The sequence below is a fragment of the Anastrepha obliqua genome, chromosome 1 (genome assembly GCF_027943255.1).
Source record: "Anastrepha obliqua isolate idAnaObli1 chromosome 1, idAnaObli1_1.0, whole genome shotgun sequence".
In the NCBI taxonomy this organism is placed as follows: domain Eukaryota; kingdom Metazoa; phylum Arthropoda; class Insecta; order Diptera; family Tephritidae; genus Anastrepha; species Anastrepha obliqua.
In genome coordinates, this window is record NC_072892.1 from 169976160 (window position 1) to 170002076 (window position 25917).

Consider the following 25917-nt stretch of genomic DNA (forward strand, 5'->3'; position numbering starts at 1 on the left):
TTCTGCTTTTTTATTGCCTCTAGGGCGGAACAATTTTCGCCGGGTCAGCTGGTATGAAATAAATTTGAAGCTTAGAATAATTTCTTACGCTTATGTGCTGTACCAACACAAATGCCCTTTAAGAGATTGCGGTTCTCTCAATTTGAGAATCCAGATGACACCTAAAAAGTGGAGCTCAAAGCATTGCTGAAATTCGCGAAAAGCATTGATAACCTAATAATTCAACTCACAAGGGATCGAAATCCATCAGGTGTCGTTACAAAACCAAATGGTCAACATGTGGCTTCAAACCAGCTTGAATGACGCAACATAAACCACGAATAATCACACATACATTTATTCATGAGGATAATTTTCTTAATATAATTTTCTTTCCTTACTCAAAAATTTAAAACCAACTTACCATTAAAAATACCATTGCAATCGTCAAAGGGACATCGATAGTGCGTTGCAGCTTTACGAGACTTACGGCACAATGAAGTCGATTTCGAAGGGGACAAATCAGATGGCGTTGAAGACAACGACGACACTGATGACGTGAGTGTCATTACAGCAGCGGACGGAGGGTCAGAGCTGAATGAAGAATTAATGGAAGTAGCAGCGGCAGGTTGATACGCTTCAGCGGGCACATCAGCCATTGAAGGTAGCGGCGATTCGTCGGATGCTGATGCTGATGAAAACGATGATGACGCCAGGGACGATAACGAACGCAATGACGAAGTTATTGACGATGGTTGCCCCAAGCTGGTCATTGGAGATAGCAGCGCATTTTTGTTTACGGTAATGGTAGTAATTTTTGTATGTTTTTGCTGCCTTCTGTGCTGTTCAATTGTTGCAGCTAAATCGTTTGGGTCCAGTGAGCTGGAGAATACACCGGAAGAGATTGAGGATGCAGGTGTTAGAATCGAATGTGATGAGTCAACGATGTCGCTGCTGTTGCTGCTGCTGTTGTTGTTGTTGCTGCTGCCATTGGAGGAGGAGGAGGAGGAGGAGGAGGAGGAGGAGGAGGAGGAGGTGGAGGTGGAGGAGCTCTTTCGGTTGTTTGTTGAATTGCTATTGCAGCACATCTTCAAATTCATAGTAGGAGACAAGGAAGCTGTTGCTGTTTGCCAGCAGCTTTTGTTTAAATATTCAATGGAACGGCTCAACGTGTGACCGCTGGAACGTTGTTTGTCCACAGAGCGCAGTGCCGATGATGGACAGCTGCAGTTTTCATAATTGCTGTTGTTGTAGCTGGCAAAAGCGCTTTGAGGCGGTTGCGGGCTGCGCTGCCAAAACGGACAACGTTTCACGGTGTTGATGTTGCTTGGTGGGGGTGTTGAGGGTGTTGGAGGGGAATATGTTAGCACTTCTGCTACGCCAACACATTTGCTGCAACCAGTTAAATACTGTTGTTGTTGTTGTTGTTGCCACGTACTCAATATCAGTTGCGGTGAATTTTTTCCATTTCGTGCTTCCCCTGCTTCTTCTCCCTCTCCCAGCTGGCGCTTTTCGCCTGCTGGTTTCTGCTGTTGCTGAAATGTTGCACCGTACTGCGGCAGTGCCGATAAATCATTTGTAGTCGGTGTCGTTGCCGATAAAAGCTTTGACATGGCATTTACGTGTGCAACATCATTTGTTGCTGTTGAATTTAAAATTGTTTTCTTTGCTGTCGCACAATTCAATGGCATTGTCATCGTCTGCGTACGCGCCGGTATTTCCGTTATTGTTGTTGTGGCTGTTGTGGTTATACCTTCGTCGGAGCCAAGTGTCCCGGCGCTATTGTTCTCGCTCAATGTCGAGTGGTTTTGCGAATCTTTTAGCACTCGCTCCACATCCTCGATGGCATTGTTAACAGATCGATTTGAAGATAATTGCAATGTGTGTGTGGGGCACGCTGCTCTAACTGTCATACCAGTCGCTGGGGTCGTTGCACCATCCGCACACGCCAATCCATTAACACCGCCACCCGCCCCAATAAGGCTGCTACTCAACTGTCCATTCCTAGTCGTTTTTGTTTTCGCTGCAACACTTGTGGAGAGATTCTCCATGGACGCTGCTTTGCCACGCCATAACTTCATTAGAATCTTTTTTCTGCTGCTCTCACGCTTCACTGCGCTCGCACTGGCACTGCCCTCTGCGTTAGGAGCTGTGACTGCTGCCTCCGCGCCCCGGTCAATGGTCGCGGCCTCTGTCTCCGTTCTAAATCTAAAATGCCCAGGCTGTCCGCCACCAGGCGCCACATCTTGACTTTGACATTGTCCCTCCTTTGTTTGCGTCTGTCGCCTGCGCCAGCGCTTCTTCGCCTGCACTCGCTCTTCGCCAATGCTTTGTTTGGCCGCTTCAGCGCGCCGCAAACGCCGACTCATCACTTGCGCTCCCTCTCCGAAAAGCTTCTGGCGCAATTTGTCTTCATTGGTGCTGCACAAATTGTATGCGCCCGTGATGGCTGTATAGATTTGCTCGGCAATTAAAGCGCGCTGTGGCGTGTAGCGATCCCGACAGACAGGACACTTTTCTGCACGTATGCGGCAGTTGAGACAGAGCAAGTGCCCATTCTGGCACTGCATCGCCGGTGGGGTGATGGTGTCCATGCAGACGGGACACTCGATTATGGTCAATACGGATTGCACAATGGTGGCGAGACGCTGCAGGGTGCGTGGCATCGGTGCACAGCAAATGCTCTGCGTATGTCGATGCGTTGGGGCGGGGATGAAAGCAGACCAGAGGCGAAAATGTAGAAATAAAAGCGGAGAAAAAATAGATGTAATTATTTATAATGCGAGTGCGGATGTACAAATGAATGATTGAATATCTACGAGTAGGTATGAAGTGATTGAGTGCTGAGTGTTGAGTGCACTTGCGTAGTTTTTCGACTAGTCATTAATCATAATTACACTGCACAACCGGGGAGAAAAAATATGGCATGCAGCGGCTTATGGTAAAGGGTGGCAAGAAATGACAGCTGTCATACACCTTTTTTTGAAGTTTACGTTTGAATCTTATTTTAGAGAATGGGTGGGGCTAAAAATGCTACGCTTTCAAACCAAATCACAAATTCTTTACGGTTGTGGTATAAAATACGTTCAAGAATTTTATACGTGAAATTCTGAGGGGAACGTTTTTGGAGGCGTAAGCCGTTGCGTTTGCACGAATAAAATCAACATTAAAACAATAACAAGAGAAAAATATTATTTGATTTAAAATATTTATTGATTGCCAAGAATTAATTAATTAGCGAAGCTATCGCATGTCAAATTGAGTTGATAAAAAAAGTTAATCTCCTTTTCCGATATGGCAAATCGATACTCTAAATTTTTTGCTGGAATGTTGGTACAACTGCCCTCTATAGAGTCGCTGAGTTTATGGTGACCTGTCAATTAGCTTGTTTTTGGCATTAAATTATATCAGCCAACCGCAGGTGAGCTCTGTGATTTTCACTATATATAAAAATATCGAGCGAAGAATTTGTCTTAAATTTTGAGTTTTGAACGGGATTTCGTTTGCCGAATCGTTGAAAATGTTGCAGAAAGTCTATGGCGAGTGTACTATATCAAAAACACGGACCAATGAGTGGTATAAGGCTTTTTCAGAGGGCCGGGAAGTCGTGAAAGATTTGGTCGACCATCATCGTCTTCAACGGATGAAAATGTCGGCAAAGCCAGGGAAATGGTGCTGGAAAATCGTCATTCAAGCTTGAAGAAAGCAGCTCGTGAACTTAGCGTGTCTCACGAATCAATTCGCAACATTTCGCACCATCAATTGGGCATAAGACTCGTGGCTGCTCGACTCGTTCCAAGAGAGTTAAATTTCTTTCAAAAAATTCATCGGAAGAAGGTGGCTGAAGATATGCTTGAGCAAGTGAATTTGCATCAGCGCATCATAACAGGTGATGAGACGTATGTATACGAGTTTGGCATGCAAACCAATCAACATGCAACCAGTCGGCGGAATGGCGCTATCCACATGAGCCGAAACCCAAAAAACTAGGTCAAAGTCGGTCAAAAGTGAAAGTCATGCTACGCGTTTTCTTTGACTTTCATGGTGCTGTGCACTCGAAATTGGTTCCAAATGGCTCTGCGGTAAACCAAGAATATTATGTGGAAGTTATACGACATTTGAGAGAGAATGTGCGTAGGAAACGACCCAATTTGCGGAAAGAAAACTCATGGATCTTGCGCCGTGATGACGCACCGTCTCTCAAGGCTCATATTGTGAACATGTTTTTGCTCGAAAACTTGACAAATATCAACGCACGACCAAAGTATTCAGCGGATTTAGCCCCCTGTGACTTTTTTCTTTTCCCAAAACTTATGGAGAATTCGCTGAAGGAGCTGAAGAAGATCGCCTGCAAAAGTGCTTCGTTGACGGGACTAATCGCAGACTAATTGGGATTTGTCTACTGCTTCGAATGGAGCCTATTTTGAAGGCGACAAAATAAATTTTGATGATAAAAAATAGTTTTTCGAAGCAAAAATATTAAGAAAGTTTGCCCTAAAATTCATTTTTTTAAGCATTTTATTCCGCAAATTTTTTTTTTTTTAATTTTTTTTAATTCATGCCCGCCGATTGAGAAGCCCCGCTGCGACCTTCCTGGAACAATTGAGTGTACATCCGCCATTTTAAATGATTAAAATAAAAAAAAAGTTTTTATATTATTTTAATGTATAAATAAACCGTATGCCAATTTTGAAAAAAATATATTGACCTCTTCATTTTAAATAATTTTAATGAAAATCAGGGATAATATGGCCGTTTACAAGTATCTGTCCCCTTAGAGGCGAATTTATTGTTGTTGAACGAATTTTTGTTTGCCGTTTTACATACATTTTTCTTAAGGCGTTACCAAAGGGTAATCGTGGGTCGCCTAGGGTACAGGTTTTGCTCGCAGTTCATGTGGTTTTCTGTGCTTTTCTTTGTGATTGTATCCAAAATATTCATTCATATTTTGTGGGCATTCATAAATTTGGTGCTTCCAGAGGGCTACAGTTGCAACAATTGCTTGATTACATTCAAGAGCACGATGATGCAGGGGATGACAATAAACTAAACAACTGTCATTTACATCGAACCTCCTATTGATGGTAACATATCTGGCGATGGCGCAGAATGTGAGGGAGTCCCAGATAATGTTTTCCCAACCCAGCTAAAAAGTTATGAAAATTGGCTTGTTTTCATAGGTTTGACTCCCGAGAATTTGGATGGTTAGCAGGTCGGATGCTATATCCTGTGCCGACCGAAAGCACTCCAAGATGACGATGAATTATATCGTTGACATTTTTGACTGGAACCTCTGTATAATATTAAGATTTGATTTTGAAGCTGAAGCCCCAGATTTGCACTTCATATGCTCAAAGTGGTTTCAATATTGCTTTATTTGTGAGCAGCTTATTATCCAGTAAATGCTCTGATTTATGGGTAGATCGGGGACGCTCAAGGGAACTCCTAAGGCTAACAAAGCCCCAGCTCTCGAATTTGGTGGGTATCCTTACCGGACATTGTCCGTTAGGTGTTCATGCCGTGAGACTTGGTATTGCCTCAAGTCCGTTCTCCTTCTTCCTTCCCTTCTCCTTTTTCCTCTCTCATGTATGGCACCACAACGAACGAATTTTCAATATTTGTCCAAGTGTGCCCTTAGCTGGGGCAGCCATTTAACCTGATCTAACCTATCGTGCTTTGTTTGGGAGAGTGGGGTAAGAAGTATCATTGCGAAGCGTAAAAGTTATTTGCGCTTACTTTGTTTTACGCCATTTGCCGAGCCATTTGCTAAGGTTGTCAAGGTTTTGCTGAAATGAATTTCACGCAGTAGAAGCGTGACTATTTCTAGCCATACAAGAGTGTCATCTGTACATATATGTAGCCGTATGTGGGATAGCTGTTAAAGGAAGGTCGGCAGTGAAAAGCGTATAAAGTAGTGGTCCCAGGACACTTCATTGATGCACACCTGCTGTGATTTTAAAGATATTCGTAATTTCTTCATTTATTTGAACTCGAAAATGTCTCCTTTGAAGTATGATTTTAGTAGCATAAGGAAATTATGAGGAAGATTCATTTTTAGTTTGTACAGGGTGTGATTGTAAAGTAATGAGCCTTTCCGCGCGGAGCGTCTGCCAAGCGATCAACCGAATCGGCTGATGGGGCAAAATGATTGTTGGACCTTCCCCTTCCACTAGAAACCGGTCCCAGTTCGCTGGCAGCAGCGGTGCAGTCAACATCGCTCCTCGCGTGAAAGCTGTTTTTAAAGTGTGTTAAGATTTTGCAGTAGCGAAAAACCAGCGATCGTTGGAGCAACGTTACTCTACCGAATTTTGCGTTAAACTAAACAGTTTGTACCTCCAGGAAGTAGTGTAAACGCGGAATTTTACAAAGAAGTGCTCCTTCGGCTGAAAAACCGCGTCGCCCGGGTTTGGCCCTACCTCGTCAACAATTGGATCCTTCATCACGACAATGCGCCGGCGAACACCGCCTTCCTCTGCGCCTCTGCATTGGCCAACATGGGGGTTCCGGTGCTTCCCCACCCTCCCTACAGCCTAGACCTGCCCCATCCGGACTTCTTCTTGTTCCCGCACCTGAAAAGAAAACTGAAGGGGAGGCGTTTCGACTCCATCGAGGCGATCCAAAAAACTGTGACAGACGAATTGAACGCGATTCCGGCGCATGAGTTTAAAAAATGTTTCCTGCAGTGGAAGGACCGCTACCAGCGGTGTATTAACGCTCAATGGTCCTATTTTGAAGAATATTAGTTGTATAAGCCAAAAGGTTTAATAAAACTGCTTAAAAAAAATAGGGCTCATTACTTTTCAATCAAACCCTGTATAGCAGCTCCGCGTGCCACACCTTGTCCAATGGTTGTGGTATTTGCAGAAAGATGGCAACTCAGTATTCCTTATTTTTGAATGTTTCTGCGGCGAAATTTTGTATATAGTTGACCTGCTCGATGGTGGAATAAGGTTTCTTTAGTCGAAGCTGGTGCGTAGGCATAAGATTGCTTTGTACAGTTATAGGATTGAGTCGTTTTAGTAGGAGTTTTTCGAAGGCTTTCAATAAAAGAGGAAGCAGACTTAATGGTCTTGGCACAACACTTGACAGGTTTTAATATTTTTTAAAAATAATAATTAACTAATTTTTCACAATAACTAAATCCATCAGTTCACTTACTTTAGTACACTTTTGACTTGAACATTGGCGAATGTTAGGCTATGTAGTCTACAAGGACCTAAGTCAATGTACCCTTTTTCTGCATATGTTTGGAAGCAGTAACTACATACCTGTATAATCTGAAATTACTACACTTTTTAATTAAATTTTTATATTTGCTTATTTTAAATTTTTATGCATTGCCTAGCACAAATTTTACTAGAATGTTTTTTTTTTTTGCAGATATACAAGTAAAATATGACTTTTCGACCGCAAAATGAGAGCACACGCAATCTCTGCGAGACCATCACCAGCACTTTGTTGTTATTTCTGTACAAACTACGCCATAATTTAACAACATCATATTACGCATATACCTGCATATGTAGTGCATGCACACATACGTCAATCTAGGATATGAAGTTGTGTGTGTGTGTGAATGGGTGGTTTATATGTACATGCATATGGTAAACTTACCTCCGGGTCACATTTGAAATCACTACCACAGTTCCAGATCAACAACGTGACATGCCCTGATTTGGCTTGGACCAATTTTGCAATATCCGTTATGCGCTGCCCCAACACGTCTTCGCCATTAACCTGAAAATGAAATTTGAAAAATGTTATTTTCCACATTTTGCAAACGAACAAAACACACGCACACAAATGCGCTCATCGAAATATTCCCTACAGGAAAAAGGTGAACCAGCGAAACGAATGCCTAATTTAGGACTAGTATGATTTCGCTATTTGTGAAGCACTTTGGTACTTATGTTGAGTTGTAGTCTTGGTATTAATCGTCAAGGAGCAATGGTTTCAAAGAGGGAAAGTAAGTGCAAATATTGTCTTTTCCCGCATTATATTACCGTGGCAAAAATTCAAAAAATAAAACACAAAAAAAATTTTTTTTAACTCCAACGGTGCCCAACAAATTCAACTTACTGAGCCAAACAACAACAACAACAATACAAGTTACAGTGACATCGTTCTTGGAATGACAAAACATAAGCGCCTTCGCCTTTGATAGTAGAATAAGTCGGAGTACTTAAAAACAAAAAAAAAAAAACAAAAATATTCGCATATTTGGCTAAATAAGCCACAATTAAATGTAATTTTAAGAAAATTTAATTCAAAATTCGGGGTTCGGAAAAATTCACATTCAGTAATTTTAGATTTTAGTTTGCTTACAAAGTGAAAGACGAAGTTAAAGACGTTACGCAAGCTTGAAACAATGCGGCACTGTTTTAAATGACGAATCGCTTACTGTAGAGAATTATTTACATTTCATCCATCGAATTGTTTGCGACTGGAGAATAAACGCGAGTTACTTTTAAAAATTTACTAGTGTCACTAGAGAGGCAACATCATCGATTTGATTTTTTCAAGACACATTGCACTCGAAACACCACCTTTCATTTCCTACTTTTCCTATCATCGTTCTATTCTATCCTATAAAGTAATTACAAAAACATTAAAACAACAGGTATTATTAACAACTAGTTCGGTATATAAAGGGTGGTTAAGTTTCAAGGGCCGGTGTTGATTTTGAATCAAATAAAATTTTTTTAAGAAATTATTGTCATTTCTCTTTATTATCATAATATTGGTATAGCTCAATTACGTATGGAACACAATATCGACGAAATGGCTTCCGCGGTCTCCTCCTCCACACCTCCATCCGATGGTCCAAATTTCCAACACAACATAACATAACATAACATAACATAACATAACATAACATAACATAACATAACATAACATAACATAACATAACGTGACATAACATAACATAACATAACATAACATAACATAACATAACATAACATAACATAACATAACATAACATAACATAACATAACATAACATAACATAACATAACATAACATAACATAACATAACATAACATAACATAACATAACATAACATAACATAACATAACATAACATAACATAACATAACATAACATAACATAACATAACATAACATAACATAACATAACATAACATAACATAACATAACATAACATAACATAACATAACATAACATAACATAACATAACATAACATAACATAACATAACATAACATAACATAACATAACATAACATAACATAACATAACATAACATAACATAACATAACATAACATAACATAACATAACATAACATAACATAACATAACATAACATAACATAACATAACATAACATAACATAACATAACATAACATAACATAACATAACATAACATAACATAACATAACATAACATAACATAACATAACATAACATAACATAACATAACATAACATAACATAACATAACATAACATAACATAACATAACATAACATAACATAACATAACATAACATAACATAACATAACATAACATAACATAACATAACATAACATAACATAACATAACATAACATAACATAACATAACATAACATAACATAACATAACATAACATAACATAACATAACATAACATAACATAACATAACATAACATAACATAACATAACATAACATAACATAACATAACATAACATAACATAACATAACATAACATAACATAACATAACATAACATAACATAACATAACATAACATAACATAACATAACATAACATAACATAACATAACATAACATAACATAACATAACATAACATAACTCCGTGTGGAGTTGTCTGTCTGTCTCCCATCGGACGCGTCCCCAGGTGGCGGATCGGGGAAGGCTCGGCATCATGCAGTGTAAGTGTGAAATAAAATACCACTCGCGGACCAAAACAGACAAACACCTGCTTGGAGGTGCGGATAGTTCAACTATACAAGCTACGGTAGGAGGGCTAGCAACCTACTTACCCAAACAAAACCAAAACCCAGAAGTGTCTGCCGCAGATTGAGCGGCTCTCTGGTCAGCGTCTGTTCTCCATGTAAGGAGCGGCTGTACCAATCGTGTAATGCGAAAAAGCTGGGGCTATGAGCCTCTGTTACCTGAGTATGCGGAGTGGAATCTTGCAAAAATGGCTTTCAGAAGGGTTCATGGCCTCTTCCGCTCCGTTAAAATCTGGCAAGCCTCATAAAGCGCTCAAAGTGCGTAGTCTTAAATGACCACGTAGGTTGGGTTGAGATTACTCCCCATTAATTACGGTTGGAAGTCTGGCACTAAACACTGGACCCCATAAGGGCCAATGTCAACCCTCGCATGTCCTCCCTGTTTACAAAGATAACCATGGGACTTACGGTAACTGCCTACACGCGCTGAGATAGCGGCTGTGAGTTGGGGCCCATACAGCAGGACAACACAAACATAAATAAAAACAAAAACAACGATGTAAACAGCTCTACTAAGATGGTAACAGAAGAAGCTATGGAGGCTTTCAGGAGGAGCTCCGTGATTGTAAGGACCAATCCGCAACCAGCAGCAACAACAGGCAACACAACGGAGAGCAGCTTGCCAGCAACGACTACCCAGCGGCGAACAGGTGTATCAACGCTGGAGATGAAAGGTCGAGATGGCACGGCCGGGACGCCGACGACCCATCATTTCAAAAAAGTCACTGACGCTCCTAAGTCGCAACAAAATCCGACTTCCTGCAGCACTGATACAAAACAAAGCAGACAATTTGAATTGATTGACATACTTGGAAGAGAAATTGATGGACTTATCCAATACCATAACGACGCATTTTTTCGTGCGTGCAGCCAGCTAAATCGAATTATAAGACGTTATCACGTCAAAATTTGAATGAATTTCTGTCTCATTTCAAATGAATGACCAGGGGTCGCATAGGGGAAGGGTTACTTTTCCTAAAATTTTGATTATGATTTTATGTGGTTTAAGGTGTCACACCACTTCCCCCCTCCGCCAGCTACCCCAAAAGCAGCGGGCAAATAAGTAAACATTTTCCATTTGGACATCTACCTTAAAGTCACAAACAATCTTTCAGCGGTTATGATCGTAGTTTTATTGAGACTTTTTCAAAATGTAACCAAACGTATTAATTGACATTCTTGGATATTCGAAAAAATGCTGTTCGTTTTTCTGTAGCTCTTCATACAATACAAATTGGTGAAATTCTCTTGATAAATTTATTTCGTGAATTTATTTCTTTTCTCTTTCCCTGCTCTACACTATCGGAATTGTGGAAAGAAACATTAGAGTCCTTCACATCAAGTTCATTAAGGAATCGTAAAGAAATTGTGAAACGCTTAAGCAATCCATTATCTTAATTATCCCAAGCAAAAATTCCCCAAGCTTGTTGTGTCCAAAATCAAAAAAGATGTTTTCGTAGATCGCTACATTAAAAACCTAATTGAAAGATGAATCCTCTACTTCGACCTACACCTAGCGAAGTATTAAAACAGTCATGGAACTCTTTTGTTGATGTCGCAAAAAATTCCGAAATCCATTGACATTCGCAAAACAAAAAAAAAAATAAAAGTGTTGTTGAAGTGCTATTATCAAATGGAATGAATTACGAGTATATGTCGTAATTATCGTATTTTCTTCACCCACATTTGAACTTTTTACCCGAAAATTTGGGTTTAGTTTGTGATGTTACCAAGAAGGATGTGAGCCCACTTTGCTCGCAAATTACTTTTGAAGCTTTATGAGATAAGCTCTGGATTTTCAGTACAAAAGGAAAGCCAGCTGCACCAAAAAACACTGCTGTTTCAATGAAAACAATTATAAGAATCGAAGTGAATATTTTAGTTTGTAGGAAAATGTGGATTTTATATTTAGCTCTTTATCTAAGAACTGAGATATGATAAAAAATTTTCTTTACTCCTCTTGTATTGATGTTTTTCCACAAATGGAGGCGCCTACAGTTTTTTGCCTCCTCCAAATCGCAGGTGATTTTGCATGAGGAGCTTTTTCGTTATAAAACAGCAGACATCTATCGGAAACTTAGTATTTTAAATAAATTTGCATATTTTAAACTAAATTTTGTATTTATAATTTCAGCGATGAAAGATATTTTAATACGTACTTATTGCAGTTTTTTTAATATATTCTTATATTTGATATACAGGGTTTGATTGAAAAGTAATGAGCCTTCCCGCGCAGAGCGTCTGCCAAGCGCTCAACCGAATCGGCTGGTGAGGGAAAATGATTGTTGAACCTTCCCCTTCCATTAGAAACCGGTCCTAGTTCGCTGGCAACAGCGGTGCAGTCAACATCGCTCCGCGCATGAAAACTGTTCTAAAAGTGTGTTAGGATTGTGTGTTAGAATGCAACGATCGTTGGAGCAACGTTACTCAATCAAATTTTGCGTAAAGCTAAACAAAACGAGTACCGAAACCATTGGGCTAGTCAAGGAGGCTTACGGGGGCCAATCTCTGTCCAGTGCTCAGGTAAAACGGTGGCATAAGTCGTTCAAGGAAGGCCGGGAGGACGTCGAGGACGAACAGCGATCTGGAAGGCCTTCCGCACACCGCCTTCCTCTGCACTAGCCAAGATGGGTGTTCCGGTGCTTCCCACCCTCCCTACAGCCCAGACCTGTCCCCTCCGGACTTCTTCTTGTTCCCGCACCTGAAAGGAAAGCTGAAGGGGAGGCGTTTCGACTCCATCGAGGCGATCCAAAAAACTGTGACAACCAAATTGAACGCAGTGGAAGGACCGCTACCAGCGGTGTATTGACGCTCAAGGGTCCTATTTTGAAGAATATTAGTTGTATTAGCCAAAAGGTTTAATAAAACTGCTTAAAAAAAATAAGGCTCATTACTTTTCAATCAAACCCTGTATCAGTTGAAAATGCGTAAAATAATTAATTAAAGAAGTGGTTTTTTTAAATAGTATTTTGCACGGCTCTTCAATGATTGAGAGACTGTATATTTCTGAATTAAGTTATTGTTGTTATTGGTTTGTTATTATTATTATTATTGTTGTTGTTCATGTTGCCTTTGTTGGTGTTGTTATTATTGTTACCACTATTACTTTTACTGTTGTTCTTGTTGTTGTTTTTGTTGCAGTTGTTGCTGTTGTTTTTGTTGATGACGGTTGCTGTTGTTATTATTTTTGTTGTTAGTGTTGTTGCTTTATGGTTTGTTGTTGTTATTTTTGTTTCAGCAACATAAACATCCCCCATGCATATACGAGGAATACTGCTGAAGTTATATTCTTTGGCCGGATATACGCCCGAGTCGTTCCGGGAACGTAGAACCGACTATCGTGGGAACGCTGTATGAAGTCATTAGCAACGGCTGCAACAGATATCCATAATATCCAAGCAACCATTCTCTAGAGTTATGACAGTCTATTTATTTAGCATATGGAACTTTTTATACGCTGCTCCTCCAATTGTAAACATCCTCTTTATTTAGTTTTTGTTTTTTTTTTATAAGCATTTATTAGCAATATAATTATGAATATTTCTGTATTTAGTACAACGCGAATGGTAACTATTTGTTGCTTAACAATATTTAAATTTTTGTAAACATATTTTATTTTCCATGCTTACTGTTTTTAATGCTGCCACAAACAATTGTCGATTTCATTTCAAACATTCCTTGCGATCGGCAAACCATTTCTCTCAATGTTCCACATTTTTTTGAACAATACTCAGGGAAACACTTTTTTTCGACCAATCGAGCATTTTGGATCGAATCGATGTGACTTGTCTATTTCTTACAGATCCATTCATGCATAGTTGACTTGTCAATTTAGTAATAAAGGGTTTTCCAATAAGAGGTGTTATTCCCGTACAAGATCAATGGTTTCGTTGCTTGTGTGGCACGTGGCGCCGTCTTGTTGAAAATAAGCGTTGTCCAGATCAATATCATCCAATTCCGGCCATAAAAAATCGTTAATCATCTCTCGATGCATCGTGCAATCCATTCACCATAACTGTTGCTCCAGCTTTTCGAAAAAGGAAGGTCCAAGGACTCCGCCGGACCATAAACCGCACCAAACAATCACACGTTGAGGATAGAGAGGCTTTTCAACAATAACTCTTGGATTTTCTGAGCCCCAGATCCGACAATTTTGCTTGTTGACGAAGCCACCGAGGTGGAAATGGGCCTCATAACTCAAGATGATTTTTCGATGGAATTTCGGATAATTTTCATGCATTTCAACGACCCAACCAGCAAAGACACGCCGTTGTTCTTGTGTTAACTGGACTTTATAAGCCTTAAGACCCAAATCTTTATGCAACATACGGTGTAATGACATTTGTGGAGTGCCCAATTCCAAAGAACGACGAGGAATGGACAAACCTGGGTTTTCCTCAACACTTTCGGCTACAATAGCAATATTTTCGGCTGTTCTTGAGCGACGTGCACGGGTTTTATTCTTCACATCACTAACTTGTCTCAATAACTCGAATTTTTTCATCAATTTCTGTACTGCGGTCAGACAAGGTGCTTAACGATGACCCAAATATGTTCGAGTTTTACGAACCGCCTCTGCCAAATTTTCACCATTTTTGTAGTGAATTTTAATGAAGTGAATTGCAATGCGTTGTTTAAGCGAGTATCGTTCCATTTTTATGAATGGCGTAGTTTCTACTTGTCAAATATCAAAAAGTGACATCTACCGAAATAGCGGGCTATTTAAAATAACACCTGTTATTGGCAAACCCTTTAGTTTAAAACTATCAATAAAGGGTATAATTAACACTGGGACATTGCCGTGTAAAATTCATCAGTAGTTTATACGAGCAAGAGAAGAAACGCCAACTAGTTATGGTTCTAAATTCACCAGAAGCGCAACAGTCTGATTGCAGTGTAGATTTCTCTAAAGGGGCTCATATGCGCGCTTACATTTACATACTTACATACATATATTCATATACATAAAAGGATATATAGAGTAATAGAACAAAATGTAAAGAAATCAGCAAAAAAAAGCAAACCAAAAAAAAAAAATTAAATAAACGTCAAAGGTAGTAAAGAAAGCAAAGCTTGTTGAAACTGCCAACAACTACATAGAAGCGAATGCATGATGTGCAAGTGTGGTTGAGTGTGAATGAATGTGAATGAGCGGCAAGCGAGAGTGAATTTGTGGTTAGATACTCCTCCTCGTTTGTGTTATTGGCCGAATTATTGCACGTTGCTTCTGCATTTACCAAATCAATGACAGCATTACAACAACATACTACTGCAGTCACACACGCCCACGCAAGCAGAGACGGAAGGATCTGCAAATTGTACGTGAATGCACATTAAGCCAGTCTCAATTTTTATTCTGCGCTATCAGTTGGTGTGAAACATAAATTATTTCGAAAAAAGAAAAAAAATGGTTTGCAAATTAATTGAATTTTAAAAATTTTAAATTTAATTGAAGATTTTTAATAATTTCATATTTCACAAAGTTTTAATCTGAGTATAAATGGTTTGCAAATTAATTGAATTTTAAAAATTTAAAATTTAATTGAAGATTTTTAATAATTTCATATTTCACAAAGTTTTAATCTGAGTATACATAATTTAAGAGCGGTATTTGTTGTTATTTTCAAAAGCTGGGATCATTTCAATTGTGCTAACTTGGTTACCTAGTACATTGAGCTGGCACTTGTGTCCTTCGGAAGCCTTAGCCGATTAGTTCCCTGAATTTTAATTTCTGAGTGAATTTAGAGTAAAGCAAAAAAAGGCATCTCAGGCAAGCCAAGCTTTTTGGTTTTTTTGTTCGGTACAGAGAACATAAATTCGTTAGGCAAAGCTGCTGTGTATAGCTGAAAAGAGGTACTGGCTTGTCAATTGTTCCAATTAGTTCTGTCTGCTGAGACATGATAAGTTATCCCAGTAAGATATGTTTTTCTTTTGCGGATGAGAAGGTTTAAAAATCCTAATAGGCATCATTAAAGCTGTCGTCGCAGCAATGGTGTGCTCGGGCACTAAAAAACTCGCCCTCATTTAGAACCGTCATCCACAATGGAACCGATTTCGCATTACTTCATATAGTCAGATTTTTTGATCGGCTATTCTTCTATCTAGGCCCATAACCAGTTGAAATATTTGAAGAAAAATGCACAAGACCGCCAGAAAAAAAGGAGAGGAGTTGCCGAAATTAACGCGATTTTTGAGCCATTTGAAAATTGCATTTTATTATATAAAAATTTAATGGGCTATAAAACTGCATGCCAGAATTTCTGATTTAAAATTCTCATACAAAAATAGAAAACTTCGATTGATATAAATTTTTTTAATTTTCACAAGTCTGAAACTGGAATTTGTATGGGGGCAATAGCTTTTTGCACAGCCTGAACTACATTGCAGAAGTAAAAAATCACGATCGCTTACCCTTCAACTTAAATGGGCTACCATTCACACACAGCCGCAGTCACTGGAATTCCACTGGCATCTCAATGAAGCTCATAGAAGATGTCATTTATTTTCTTACAAAATCCTATAAGAAAGGGATTGAGTAGATGCTGTATTGAAATCTTGCAAACTTTGGTTCACAGTAAATTGACTTCAGGCAGTGCGAATTGTGTTACTCTAATAGCTTTTGTTATTTACATTCTGTTACTCTAACATCTTTGTTATTTAAATTCTGTTACGCTAACAGCTTTGTTATTAACTTTCTGTTACTCTAACAGCTTTCTTATTTATCTCTAATTTATCATTTCTCTCACTACGTTAGGCTCTCATTTACTTTTAAGCAAAGCTTGGAATTTCAATCTTAAGATCATTGTTGAGAAAACCACAAGTTTCAAACGACGACCCTGCATTTTTATTCACATTACTCTCGTGCAGCACAAACACCAATACAAAGAAATCCAAAGCCTCCTTGTGGTAAAAGTTGATTTGGACCTTTTCAGAATCATTAAGATATTTTTCCCTTGACATTTTGATGAATATCTTAAAATGCGTATTATTAAAATAATTTTGCACTTTAATAGTTAAAAAAACTTAGCAATTAACAATTTAACACAAAAAAAGAGTTAGTTTTTATTCACTTCAATTTTTTCGGCTTTCTTATTCAAGTAATTTAAATTAAATGGTCTTATTTTTGTATGATAATTAAGCAGCAACAATTTGTGTTAAGTATAACAACAGCAACAGCAACGGCATCAGAACTTGAATTTTGCATGCAATCTAAATCACCGTTACTTTGACAAGAAGTATGAGTTAGCTGTTGTTGCGAGCAATGCTTTGAGAAAGGGAGAGAGTAATGAATGCATTAAAACAAGGAATATACAGGGTGAACGGTATGAAGTGTTACCAACTTCACACTGCTTGTATCTGCAAAACAGCTCATGACATTAACGTCAAAGTTGTTCTAATGACAGTTCAATATATTGTTTATAAGCCATCAAAAGCATTTGTGTCTCAGTTTTGTTGAATTTTTTTTTTCCTGTGATGGAATTCAAGCGTAATAGTGTGATTGCGTTATTGGTTTTGGCTGGAAAATCACAACCAGCCATTGTTCGTGAACTCAGTCACCTCAAAGTGAATAAAATGTTTGTGCATCGCACTATAAAACGTAACAATGATACTGGTAGCATTGCAAAACGCGATTGAGGTGGACCAAAAAAAACCGCAACAGCGCCAGAAATGGTTCGGAAAGTGAAGGCTCGACTTGAACGAAATCCACGTCGAAGTGGAAGAAAAATGGCCAAAGAACTGAAAATATCGCAAGACAGCATTCGACGCATATTGAAAAACGGCCCAAGGTTAAGGCTTACTAGTTCCAAAAAACACTCGACCTTTCACCCCAGCAAAAAAAAAGTTCGGTGCGAAAGAGCAAAGGAGTTGTTGCGCTTGCACGAACGTGGCGAATTTCCTAACATTGTGTTTTCTGATGGAAAAAATTTCCCAATTGAGCAGTTCATAAACACTCAAAACGATCGTGTTCACTTGATCGAACGCTCATACGAGAATTTGACCCTACGTATGTCCACTCGAAGCGATTTCCCATCGCTAGTAATGGTTTGGGCCGCAGTGACCGCTGATGGACGCTCTCCAATCGTTTTTATCGAGCTGCGACTTATTACCTGGAAAATGTTTTAGAAGCTGCTTTAGAGCCATGGTCCATTTTGGAGAGCAAGGTGAGGACTAAAAATATGCCAGTATGGATGCGCTGAAAAAAGCGATTATACGAGAATGGGCCAAAATACCTCAAGATCACACTGATGCAGCATGCATTTTTTGACCGTTTGAAGGCTATAGTCAATCAAAAGGTGGTCATATCGATCTAAAGTGAATATATAATAAAATTGTAAACATTTTTGAACAATTTTGTCTTTGAAATAAATAAAAACTAATTTCACACAAGAAAGTTATTGTGTTTTGGTAACACTTCATATCGTTCACCCTGTAGTACAGCTAAAATAAATAATGCGTTTATACGAATTTGTGGTACTGTAGAAATCCAAACCTGTATTCGGAGAGAGACACTTTGTAGGTTTCTCCTCCAAACTCAATCGCGTTTTAGTTATTATACCAATTATTTATGCACTCACTCACAATAAGATAAATTTAAAATGATTTACCATAACTCAGGTTTACATAGCCTCCAAGGCGGAGGATTGGATTCACTTTGCTTCGGGTATAAGAAAAGTCTTAGTTGAACAAAAAATTCGTTTTGGCTCCTATAATTTTTTGCTAGGGGAAAAACAACGGGGAAGCGTCGCTGGTAACATATAGAATTTTTTATAACAGAATAATAACAGAATGTAATACCATAATAGAATGATAACAGAATATAATACCGTGCAACAAATTATTCCATGCGAGTGTAAAAGTTATTCCGAAAAAATTCATATGCAGATAAAACTATAGATTTTGTGTAGTAATGCTGCATAACCAATTTTTCATTTTCTCACCAATTTAATGTTTTATAGCCCTTGAAAGTTTTAGGTTTCAAAAGACTAAAGCTTCAAAAAATCATTTTAAATACTTATGCTTATTTGATGATATCAACATGGATCTCATTAAAGAGGAGCTTTTCAATTATTAAGAAAAAAAATATTTACTTTTAATCTCCGTTCCGCTTGTTTTTACAAAAACGTAAAACAAAAAGATACCTAAACTTTCCTCCCATGAAATAAAGTTACACAATGGATTCTACAAAAAATTCATATGTGTTTGTGCAAAAAATTAACAAACAAATTTTTTTAATAGCTGAATATATCCTCACTCAATTGATATCAATTTTAAAAGCATAGAGTGAGTGAAAATATTAAAATCCTTTACAAATTTAATTGATGAGGAAATGAAAAACTGATTAAATGGCATTGCTATATAAAACTTATGTTTTTACGCGCATATTAAATTCCTCTTGGATAACAAAAAATGTTAATTTTTGTTACACGGTGTTATTATACAAATCAATAACGCCTTTTTTTACTAGCAGAGGATTATAAATATACCAGGTGGCGCAAAATTATTATTTTTTTTATACAATATTTTATATTTTATTTTTTCATTTTTCATATTTCATATTTTAGTTTTTTTTTTTCATTCAAAAAATTTAAAAACTCAGTATTTCTTATGGACTATGAAAACCATATTAATCCTAAATAATTCAACCAAAAATAAACTCAATTTTTCATTATTCACTTTTTTCATTGTATTGGAAAACCGTAACGTTTCTTAAATTTTACCGAGAAAGAATGTTAAAAAATACTTGAGCACTCGTTAAACAATTCATTTAGTAAAAATGTGAAATGGTAGTTTTTTGAAGGAAAATCCCAAAAATCATGATTTGAAAGCGAATTAAATTCTCTCCAAGTTCTAGAAATCGGAGCAATCTAAGCATAATTAGTTCTAACCATCCCTAACCAGAAAATATTATGAATTCGTAAGTTTCGCTAAGGAGTATTGAAATTAATTTTCTCGAGTAGCGATGGGAAGTCAATCACCCCACTTATTCAAGCAAAACCGAAGGTGAATGAGATAATAAATTTCCTACTATATGATGATTTTAGATTAATGATCGAACACCGAATTTTATTGGATGGAATTGGATCAGAAAAATTCAAAGAATGCAACGAATAACGCACAAAAGTTTTCGGGATACGTTCAAGCCTGCTAATATAAGAAGCATAATATGGTTTCCTAATAAAGACGACGTATTCCAACTGCGAATGCACCAGAGATGTAGGTATATAACAACTTTAGAGTGCATGGCGCAACAGAGGGCTGGAGATTTTTATTTTGATCTTCGCGAGCTCCACTGCTGGTCTAACACAATGACTGAAAACTTCCGGGCGTAACACATAGATGGCACTATACATTATTTTTCAGTTAGTACTAATCTTAAGGGGTTATATATACTCGTACAGATAGAATTTTCAAAAAATCGATTTTTTTAATTTTTTTTCTTAATGTAAATATGTTTAAGAAGAAATCTAATATCGTTCCGGTGAATATTTTCGAAGTTACATACAAATTTGAAAAGGCGTTTCCGAGTGCTTGTAAAGTGCTTTTCAAATTTTAAACGCGTTTTTCTCAAAATGATGTTTTCAAAGTCGATGAGCAACATTTCTCAAAAACGGCTAAACCGATTAAATATATTTTTTAGTAATTGTCGGAGATTTTTTCTCGCCGATAAATATTTTTGAAGTGAAACTTCTTAGGCGTCGATGGACGAGCAAGAATGGAGAGTAAAATTTCAAGGTCATGCAACGTCTTGGGCATTTTCGTTCCGTGAGAGAGAAAAAAGATATAACGTAGAGGAAAAGGAGAGAGAGCGCCATACCTTATATATATCTTAGATATACTTTAGGCTATTCACGTCTCCCTCCGTGCTTTCTCCCACTCCTACGCTAAGGCTATAGTGCAAGTCGTACGACGTTACTCGTATTGTAGGAGCAAGAGATGACCACTTATACATTATACACAAGGCGTTACAATATAACAGAGATAGAAAGACAGTGACGCGTAAAGGTACAGCACTAACGCAACATATTGATAGAATAAGATAGATAGTATTGGGTATTCACGTTATAGTGTTAGACGTTCACGGCTAACTGTGTTATAAAATTTAAACGGCCGAATGTTCGAGGAGGAGGAGTGGCAATATACCTAAATCAATATGATACTGTAAATATTGTAACGCCAAACATAGAAATGACTGCCATGCAATCTCAATTATATTCATCAATAGTAATACCAGTTGACGATATTTGTATTGCAGAGTGCCAAACACCAAATGGACAAGTCATTATTCTAGCGGCTATTTACATATCACCGAACCAAAAAATACACGATATATTATATTTTATACATCGCACATTATTAGTCTACAGTCACGCTGGTGCTAATGCGCTTGGTGCTCTCAGTAAAGGAGAAGATAAGATGCCGCTAATTCTCGGGGGTGATTTTAATGTTAATTTTGCATCTAATGATGCAGTAGAATTAACAAATTTTCTACCCGAGACATTTGGTCTACATATAAATAATAATATAAATGAATCGACTACTAAATCCGGAACTACAATAGATGCAATTTTGTCTCTTAATATCGATAATGTACAATCAAAGACATATAATATATTTCATATTTTAGTTATCATAAACCAATCGTAACATTAGTACCTATTGAAGCATCTAACGATGACAATGTAAATAATAATTAAATAGAATATTTCATATATTAAATTAGTACCATTAGATTTTCTAAAAATGTTGTAAAATTTAGTGAGTGACGACGTTAATGTAAAATGAACGGATTTTTTTTTTGTAAATTTTGTCTATTTGTATTCTCTGCAAATGTTGTGAATTTATTTAGATATATGTATATTTTTTCTTTATCTCTCTCTCATTCTCTTGCGTCTCTCTCTCTCTTTCTTCGTCTGCCTTGAAAGTTTCACTTCTGTTATGTGTACTACGCTACACTCACTTTTTTTTATAAGCAAAAATCTATTTTTTTTGTTTGCGAAACCGCCACTTTGTCAAAAATATGTTTGTTTAGTTTGCTTATTCCTTCGATTAATTACTGGATTTAATATCACTTTAACGAACTCTGTTTGGTTTTTTAATTTCAGAGGTTCCAGTTCAGAGATATAGCGGTCACAGGCAAAACGTCTTTTTTGAGAGGAGCTCCCGGTGATCAGCTGTACCTCCTTTCAAAATGAATGTTTTTACTAATAATAAGTCCTAAAATACAGTTAAAAGATAGCATTACATGGGTAAAATTTTTTATAATAGATCAATAAATAAAGTTCGTGAGTTAGTGTACTAAGAAGGACGCTACTTTGGTGTTTTCATTTTACACTGTTTCTTGATGGGAAAAATACCGTACAAGCGAAGCAATAACTTGAAAAGTATTATGGGGACTCCTCTCTCCTAAAACGATGGTTTGCAGACTTCAAACGTGGTCGTAGAGACACCGATGATGCACAACGCAGTGGACATCCAAATGAGGCCAGAAAACATCAACATAATCCACAAAATCGTTTTGAGTGATCAAAAAGTAAAGTTGCGTGAGTTAGCTGACATCGTAAAGATATCAAAAGAACGTCTTGGCTTTATATTGGATGGGCATTTGACTATAAGAAAGCTTTGTTCGAAGTGGGTTGATGATTCTGAGCAGTGCCAAACTACATTAATTGTTCTTCGAATGGCTCCCACATCCACCGCATTCGCCAGATTTGGCTTCCAGCGACTACTGGCTGTTCGCAGAACTAAAAAAAATGCTCGCCGGTAAGAAATTTCGCTCGCATGAAGAGGTTAACGCTGAAACTGCGACTTATTTTGTGGCAAAACATAAATAATTCTACAAAAGTGGTATTGAAATGTTAGAGCGGCGTCGGAATGATTCCTTTGGTCATGAAAGGTATTACGTTGAGTAAGAAAAATAATCTTGAATAAAAAATACGTGGTTTCTTTGTTAGGCCTCGGAATTTTCAGCCCATGTGTTATTTGTATACTACAACTGTCTATGTTTTTTTTTTTTTTTGTTTTTATTCCTTGTTCGCTCCTCTCAGGAGCATAGAGCCTCGACAAGACTCAGTCTTGCGTTATTTTCTGACATTGGTGATTAGCCAGCCTCTACCAGTCCTAAGTAGTGGGAATGCCCACCTATCGCTGCTTGGGAACAACGCCTTCTTACTGCTTGGAGCGCCATCTGTGTCTCACATTTTTCTGGCAGAAGGATCGCATATATGGTTGAGGACTTCGCTAAATTTCGTGTGTCTGCGCTATTACCGCGCTCGCCCGCTTACTCTGTTTGTTTTTCTTTTTTTTTTGCCTGTTTTAGGAGCCGTTTTTTTGGGGTTGTGGAATGGAATTGAAGGATTTTTTCTTATTTTTGTTTAAGAAACAGGGAAAGTTGGTAAAGTAAATTTGCAAAAGTGCGAGGACCGTGCTTTACGTGGGATTCGAACCCACAACCTCTGTGATGGTAGGCTAGTGCACCTACGCTAGACTATCAAGGCTGTCTAGTTTACAAGTGTCAAATATCATTGTCGTACGACGCCATTTGAAAAAAATATTCTTCCGATAGGGCGATTAATTTTGCGCCACATTTTACTACCAATGCGCACTCAGTTTTTCTTCATTGCCTTTGGAAGTTACTCTTACCAACCGTATTAAAAAGTTTGAAGAAAATAGCTTTTGAGCTAACAAATGGGCAAATCCTATACATTTTTATAAATTACATTTTATCAAAAATAATTCAATTCTTCATACACAATTTTTTGCGCTTTAATATCAAAGTCGGCTGATATGAGTAACTTTCAGGTGCATTTTAACAGAAATGGCGAATTAATTTAGAAATATTTAAGTCCATTGCATTACATTAACTTCACATTATACGAAAATTATATTATTTCGTATCCCTGAATTTCTCTTAAAGCAAATGTTTTTCAAATAAAAATATCTCCCATACAATCTCACACACCCTAATGCAAGTTCTGTACTAACAAGTGTGCAGTACCACCACAAGCGGTTTTTGCACATACATACATACATATAAACATAAATGTGTTCAGGTGAACATATGTTCATACACATATGCCAATATGTGTGCTCTGCCGCCGATGCGACACGTTCGTCCGGAAATGTCGATCGAAAATGGTAATGATTTGTTGGGTGTCAAAACCACAAAATGGAAAATCGAGAGCTTAAATTGACGATATTTTGCCTGAATGTTAGAGAAAGATTCCATTGTTGTTTTTAGTGCATTTGTAGTTGCTGCCTAGAGGGGCATATGCATGCTAGAGAGGCATAGGTTTCATATAAACACATCAATTCGGAGAGTTAACGTCAAGCGTTACACTAATTTTGAGTTGTGTGTGGGAAAGAAGTGAGTTCGGTTCACTACGGCCAACCAATAGCGACTTCTGCTATGCCAAATTGAGTTTATTAACTACTGAACTGCTTTATCGACCTTCCAAATGCATGAAAATACAAGTGTATTCTACTACTTATATGTTTGTTACATGCACGTGTGTGTTTCTTTCGGTAAGCAAACATTAAACTTTAAAAACCTGTTCTATTCATTTACGCAGCTTCCGCCAATGTTAGCTTTTATTATTGTATTTTATTATTTATTTTAATACTGTAATTTTTTATTGTGCTTTTTGTTTCTCCTATAACTCACATTGCTATTACATTCTATGGCTTGCTGTTGACTACGCATGCTGGTGTACACATGTACATACATACACGTGCTTAATGGTTACATATGGATGTAACATACTCTATGGAAGTGGTTCTCTATGATCTCCCCTGAACCTGACCTTGTTGTTGATTTCGTTGATTAAGTGCGCACTCAAATTTTATGCTGCTTCATGTGTGTACTTGTACTACATTTTAAATAAGCGAGAGAGAGAGAATGGAGGCTGTTTGGGGTGTGCTCATGTACATGTTTGTGCGTATGTACGTGTAACTGTCATTTTACATGATTACAATGCGGAAGAGTCACGAAATATTATGCGTAGAAGACTGAGTTGAAGCTTAGAAATAACTTTTGAATGTAAACGCAAATTATAGAAATTATTTATAGTCAGAACAAGCTTTTGCAAACTAAGGAAATATACTGTAACATAGGGTGGTCTAAAAGGTTTGTTAACCAATTTCGCGGTACACAAATTTGAATGCGAATAACTGGGATCTGATAAAAATACTATGGGGTGTGAAATGTGATATTTTCTAGATTTTCGTTGAGAAATCTTTTGTATATATTCTAGACCAAATAACGTAGAAACATTAAAAAAAGTATTAAAAATAAAAAAAAATTAGAAATGATTTATTTATAAGAATTTGTGAAATAAAATAAATTTAATAAGTAAATACACGAAAGCCGCATTAGCTTCGAAGCCTTTAGTTGAAAAAATTAAAAATGTGTATTACTTCATTAACTCATTTATAAAAACAAGTATTTGAATTTCCACAGAAACATTTGAACATTTCGGTCACTTAATTAAACTTTTTATTTTTACTTATTGTCAATAAAAAAAGAATATTGGCAGGTCGACCACGATATTTGTGATGTTTACGGCCTTAATAAGTCCAAAAGTTGGCGACTTAATAACTAGCAGGCGAAATTGGTTACCAATTTTCATTCTAAAAAATTTTATGTCAACGTTAAACCGCGCTCTGGTCAACCAATCATTGAAAGAGTTCATGAAATTTTAGAAAACATTAAAGAAAGCCAGCAACGTAAAGGGTGATCAGATCCGAGGTGCTTTCTCCAGAGGTTTTCTTTGACAGATCGCCCGTCACTAATGTCAAACTAAATACAGGTAGCCCTCCTTCAATACGGCAAAGTACTGTACTTCTACACCTGCGGCGAGGGGGAAGAAGGAAGAAACAGTGTTGCCACTGAAATGTTTATATTTCTATCTCAGTGAGCGTTGGAGAAATTATTTCTTTTCATCTCCGTGACCTGAAAACAAAAGTGTCTAA

General features: G+C 37.4%; 1 protein-coding gene across 4 annotated transcripts in view; it reads right to left on the reverse strand.

Annotated features, from left to right (window-relative positions):
- Positions 1-25917, reverse strand: part of LOC129240835 (probable serine/threonine-protein kinase nek3) — a 42845-nt gene that overhangs the window by 4979 nt on the left and 11949 nt on the right. For 2 of the 4 annotated variants that reach the window (XM_054876868.1, XM_054876860.1), the window contains 2 exons: positions 7594-7716; positions 404-2663 (listed from right to left, as the gene is read on the reverse strand). In XM_054876868.1, coding sequence (XP_054732843.1) covers positions 404-2663; positions 7594-7716 — 2383 coding nt within the window. Of the gene's footprint in view, positions 1-403; positions 2664-7593; positions 7717-16359; positions 16466-17018; positions 17121-25917 lie in introns of those variants that run through there. The other 2 variants (XM_054876876.1, XM_054876885.1) reach the window with 2 other exon arrangements.